We start from the raw sequence: 6,139 nt of genomic DNA, 5'->3' as shown, positions 1-6,139 counted from the left end.
CTTTTCACAAAGGGGACGGTTCTTAGAAGTACTTGTGGTGAATGCAAAGTTGGCAGAATTTTCATCCTCGCTTCATATGCAAAGTGCTTCCTGCATTTGAACTAGAAATACACAAAACGCTGTCGCTCATATACATGAAGCCAAGAAAAGTGGACCACAATGCCGCAGTCTCCCACCAGAAACCTGCTGATATTATGTCAAATGACAATAATGTATACAGGTTTTATTACTATAAGCAGTCTGGAATGTGCTTTTTGACATTATGACTTGGTTTGTATAGTTACTGTGTAACAATAACAACAGCTACAGTCTGTTTATCTCTGCATGATTATTTTCACGGAAGTAAATGACACTGAGTTCAGAAAGGAAACTCATTAATTATTGATAAGATCATCCATTTGCCTAAGTAAACGCAGACTTTTATCAGCCAGCCTTATTTGCGTGGGCACGTGAAAGACGATTATAACAAAAATGCATGAAGCACAGGCGCATAGACAAAATGCAGCAACCTCCCTGGGTACGGTGTGTTTTAATAGAATTGAGGTGCGATGGTTAATACACAGACTGAGAGTCAATTTGTGTTAAGCCATCTGTTTAATGTAAGTGAGCAGCTTGTTGTGGGAGCCTTTATTTGACTACAGGTCTGGGTCTGGAAGGGAAACGACTATTGGGCATGCAAACAGGATGATTTGCATGCAGAGGTAGAGGAGAGGATGCCCAGCTGATTGTGTGTGTGTGTGTGTGTGTGTGTGTGTGTGTGTGTGTGCGTGCGTGCGTGCGTGCGTGCGTGCGTGCGTGCGTGTGTGTCCCTTACACACATACACACTTTCCATCTCGCTTGAAGTCTGGCATAATGAACCTCCCTTCTCAAGCAGAAGAGATGATGATCTTGGATGTCAAATTTGTGTAGCTTCAGCATGAGCGTGTGTAAAACTGTAGGACCCAGCGACTTCATTTAGACGTACACAGAAACCTCCTCTAAATATAAAGATTTTAGTGTTTTTGAAGAAAAAGTAATATAATGTTTTGAAATCAATATTTGTTTTTCAATCTTAGCATTTTCCATCGCTCCAAAAAATCCAATAGAAACGTAGTTTAAAAGTTTCCAAATGTAGTGATGAAATGGTAATATCTGAGCCATCCTATTAAAGTACATAATAACAAACCAATATTGTAGAAATGAGGTTTTCAGCAGAATTTCAGCAATCGCCCCTCGGGTCCCTGATCGTTTTAACATTGAAAAAAATCAATCTTTAACTTTAGCATAAACCAAGAGAGGGAAGATAAATAAAACATAAAAAAAGTTTTGCTTACTAATATATAGGGACAACTGGGTAATATAAGGATTGCATTGCGCTAAATGACAAGTGTATGAAATATGTGTCTAGTCATATTTATATTATATTATATAAAATATTTTGGGCACATAGGTACATCTCTTTCATCTCTCAGGTTAAACTCTTCAACTATGTAATTGCACCCCCCAGATATGAAATATTTTACAATTTTCCATACGAAACATAATTCATAAGATAATTTCCCTGTTGCTTTATCACCCATGACCTAATATAGACATAAAACTGTGCATCATTAACAGACACTTTATGTGAAAATGTTGATCATCATGTACAATACACATTCAACCTTACCAGAAAGCATCATTTCAGATTACAAAATTTAAACATTTAAAAACTTAACAGCTGCTGCACTGAGTGTACTCACCAGAGGTGTGTCTTGTGTCTCCTGCATGGCTCAAATGAATGTGCCTCTCCTCCTCCTGCTGAACCACACCTGTAAAGGCTGAAGAAATTTCCTTAACAGCCCACAGGTGAACCGCCGGGGCCATTAGGAAGTGGGTCAAAGGTGGGGCTCTCCCTCCGGCCAATCCTGGACGCCTCCGTGCAGCATTACTTTGCATGTTGGTCAGCCGCTGCACATGGCTTTCATCAGGACCATGCAGGCATATGTGTCATTTACACCGATGATGCTGATGACACTGGTGACCACTTTTTGAGAGGGTCATTTTTGTCCCCATCACTTTTTTCTGAAAAATAGCTAGGAAAAAAAAGTTAACTAGAAAATGAGAGCGAATGCTTGGCTGTCCATCAGTACCAGCAGTTGAAACTGACCTCTGCTGGTTCTCGTGTGAAATATAACAAAATTCCTACTGAGGACCTCGTATGTAAAGTACACTGTCAACTTAAAACAGCCTACAACATGTGCAGGAAACAGTTATTGTTCGTTGGACAGCAGCCCAGTCGCCAGGATATAATGTTAGCGGTTAAAGTTTCTGCCAACCACAGATAGGTCCAAGGTTGACATTTGTACCAAATGTGGCATATTCTGTTCACATTATATGCTTGTTGGCCACCTTTCATGTCAGGAGATGGAGGGGGTGGTGGTGGTGTTATTACAAGCCAACAAGGTTGCCATCACACCATTCAATATTATGACGACACCTGGGAATTTCCATCCGTTTTTGTGCTGTCAAAACCAGCTATTTTTCACTGGAAGTCAGATGAATTTCAGATTAGTGCTCTACTTAACTGTCTTTTTTTACTCAGGCATCATATGCACAGAGAACACAAAGGAAACCAGTAGTTTGTCAGGTTTGTGTCTCAGTATGCCAGCCTCGTAGCCACACTGCATTTCAAGCATCCTGGACTGACAAGCAAAATGTGGGTGGAGAAAGTGAACGCCCCCTCCCTCATTACCACCACTAAAGCTGAGCAAGGCCCATAACCTCCAGCTGCTCCAGTGGAGCTGCTCAGTAGCCAGCAAATCAGCCTGGGATTTTACTGGCAGCTATGAATGAGTTTAACTGTGTGAGAGAGAACAGGGACTTCCTCAAGTTTCTCAGAGAAAACTTAAAAAATATCAGTTCAATCAAGTAGATATAACAAAGGCGTAATTAAAGTAGCTAAATTGATTTGGTTGTCTAAAGCAAATGCAGAAATGAGAACCTTTCTGTGACTCTAACCTGTGGGGAAAACTCCTCTTTTAATGAGTAGAAAAAGCAATTAAAGCAATGACTTGTTAATTACTGTAGGCCTGACCTATATGTAACTTAAACTAAATCTCATCTCCTGATTTGAACTACTTTTCATTTTGGACCATAAACTTACTTTCAATCTTTTCTTGGCAAGAAGACTCTGGCCTCGATTGCCTGCAGGCAGAAATGCCTGTAGTGGCCACTAATCACTGTTCCCTGGTGGCTGAACTGCACTGCTGCATTTTATTGCTCTTTCATTTGGAAACACATAAAGTGTAAAGTAACACTGAGGTTTTTTCGGATTGCTTTGCTCTTGCTCACAGTTTGCCTCCATGCAAATAACAAAAGCAGGATTAACTGCGTAGGACAAAGGCACCGAGGATGATGTCAGTCAGACGATAGCGCCATTGTTATGATTAGTTAAAAATGGATCATTACACAGGCGTGAATTCCAGGCGGGACAGCGGGGGACACAACCTGCCCATTCTAGAAGAAGTATGATTGATTCAATAATCGTAATAACACACAATGAAAGCACTGGTGCATCTATAGCCCTCAGTAGCAGCACATGAGGTAGGAAATCTAAGTCTGTTGTTGGTGGTTGACGTCCTGTAAGTAGTTCCAGAGGTGTGAAGTAACAAAGAACAAATACTTGTTAATGTTTTTAAGTCGATTTTTTAAGGTATCTGTACTTTACTTGTGTATTTATTTTTTCTGACAGCTTTTTACTCTTACTGCCTACGTTTTAACACAAATGTCTGTACTTTCTTTTCCTTCCATTTTCTTCCCGAACATCACATGACTGTCATGACGTCAAACACAAAACAAGATGGAAACAGACAGAGAGGGAGACGAGGGTGGAGAGAAATGTTGTGTTAGTGTCTCATATCTGCAGAGACCCTGCAGCCCTCTGCCTGGACTTTCTTATCTTTTTTTATCTTTTCTCATTTTTTTTGCTGTGCTCGGGATGCTTTCCCAACCCAAAATATTGGTATTTGACGTCCTGGAAATGAGACGTAACAATCAGCAATCTTGCTGGTGCATTTATGAACGGCTCAGACAAATCCTACTGATTCTATCTTAAAGTTTAATAGTCTTTGAATTATATTAATATGACATGAGGTGCCGTTGGTTTTGCACAGAAATGGCCGGTAGAAATGTCTTTTAGAGTGAGACTGTTTACTTTTATACTTTGAGTACATTTCAGAGCCTGTTCTTTCTTACTTTAACTTGAGTGAAGCATTTAAATCAGCACTTCCACTTTCACCAGAGTCTTTTTTTTAACACACGTATCTGTACTTCTACTTGAGTAAAGAATGTGTGTACCTGGCCCCTCTGAGTAGTTCAATGCTCACGTTTTATGTCAGTGGTTAGCTGATGTTTGCGAGTAAGCCACAGTAACATTAACCAGTGTTTGCAGTAGCAAATGCAGCGATGTAGTTTCCTTAGCTGGCAGGGTGACAGTGTTTGTTAGCAGAGTTACAGCACAACTTTCATTGTCCCCCTCAAGAACTGCTGTTGAGAAAATGTAATGTGGCTGTCCCCTCCAAAGCTGAAATTAGATTTTTGCCCCTGTATCACATCTTATTTTATAACTTAAAGTCTCCCAAACGGCCTCAGAGTGCTTTATTGATGGTCTCAGTGGTCTTCATCACAATGACTGAATTTCACCCCCTCCTCTTGTCGCCTATTCAAAGAGCTGCAGCCAATCAGCAGCCTCTGCTCATTGTGTACAAACACAACACGGTGCGCCCTGCAGCCTTTAAATCGCCCTGCAGCATTGTGCTGACCACAGCTGACCAGGGGGGAGACAGACAATAACACCAGCTTCATCTTCAACCAGAACTCAACCATTTGCAGGATGAACCCCATCAGGCGCAGAGAGTCGGTTTGCAGGAGCCTGTTCGGCCCGGTGGACCAGGAGCAGCTGCGCCGGGACTTGAAGCAGAGGCTGAAGGAGATCACCGAGCAGGACAGCCGCCGCTGGAACTTTAACTTCCAGGCTGACACGCCGCTGCCCGGCAGGTTTCAGTGGGAGGAAGTGCCCGCAGACTGCGCTGCTGCGCTCTACCAGGAGTCCGCAGAGAGGAGGGACACTGTCTGCTCCCCTCACACCGAGGATGGTGACAGGCTGAGCGACCGTGAACAGAGCGCAGACACCGACCAGGAGAACCGCTCCAGCGTCTCCAACACACACAAGTGTCCCGCTGAGGTGACGCCCGTCCGGAGGAAGAGGGCGCACTCCAAACCGACAGCCAAGCCCAGGAGCAGTAACGCACGGATTACAGGTGAGGAGCAAGTCTGACAGATCCAAAATGAGTTTCATCCTGTAACCTACTTTTATTGAATTGTAATGACAGAATATTAATTCCTCTTTCCTCTTGTTTTTTTCCTGACAGATTTCTTCGTAAAGAGAAGGAGGACGACAGAAACAAAGAGCGTCCTGAATCCTTTCCACACAAGTTCCAGTGAAGCAGCTCAGTGCAAAACAATAAGATGAACATGCGACTGAAAATGGACTATTTATATCTCTACACACAGTTTTATGGACTGGACCAAAGCATGTTCACTGCACCAAATGGGCTTTATGTTATGTTATGTTATGTTATGTTATGTTATGTTATGTTATCTTATGTTATCTTATGTTATCTTATTTTATTTTATTGCCAACTTTACACCACTTGGTGTTATTTATTTTATTTATGACGTTTTATTTAATTTCTTTGCAGTTTTATTTAATTTCTTTGCATGTTTTCATTGATAATGTCACAAATGTGTTGTTCATCTGTGTTATCTTTCTCATTTTCATCAGCGTTATTGTTATGTGAGCAGGAGCATCTCAAGACTGAATGATTTTTTGTTTCTGTATGGTTCATCTCTTTGTCCTGTGAATTACTTGAGCTGCTTCTTTTATATAGTAAAGCACTATGTTGTCCTTGTTGTGCTGCCTATGTGAACCGAGATGCAGATCAAAAAGCTTGTAAATGCCAACAAATGTTGTAATTGGAATAAACTATTTTATCAGTAAAACAAAATGTACCTCTGATTTAGTGATTATTATATTTCAGCCGTCTACTTTTCCATACTGAAACACACATGCAGGCAAAAAACCCACAATAATCCAGTCTAAATTGATTTGTTGAGAGA

The 6,139-nt window shown here is 41.3% G+C and overlaps 1 protein-coding gene across 1 annotated transcript; it reads left to right on the top strand.

Moving 5' to 3' along the window:
- The first annotated feature begins 4,820 nt into the window (after positions 1–4,820).
- Positions 4,821–5,562, top strand: cdkn1ca (cyclin dependent kinase inhibitor 1Ca). The gene is made up of 2 exons (XM_073463797.1): positions 4,821–5,280; positions 5,392–5,562. The coding sequence occupies exons 1-2, from the start codon at positions 4,854–4,856 to the stop codon at positions 5,490–5,492; spliced, it is 528 nt and encodes a 175-aa protein (XP_073319898.1). The 5' UTR covers positions 4,821–4,853; the 3' UTR covers positions 5,493–5,562.
- The last annotated feature ends 577 nt before the right edge of the window (positions 5,563–6,139 follow it).

This window comes from Pagrus major, chromosome 4 (genome assembly GCF_040436345.1).
Source record: "Pagrus major chromosome 4, Pma_NU_1.0".
NCBI classification, from domain to species: domain Eukaryota; kingdom Metazoa; phylum Chordata; class Actinopteri; order Spariformes; family Sparidae; genus Pagrus; species Pagrus major.
The sequence above is the reverse complement of the archived record's forward strand: the minus strand, read 5'-3'. Positions and strand labels throughout refer to the sequence as shown.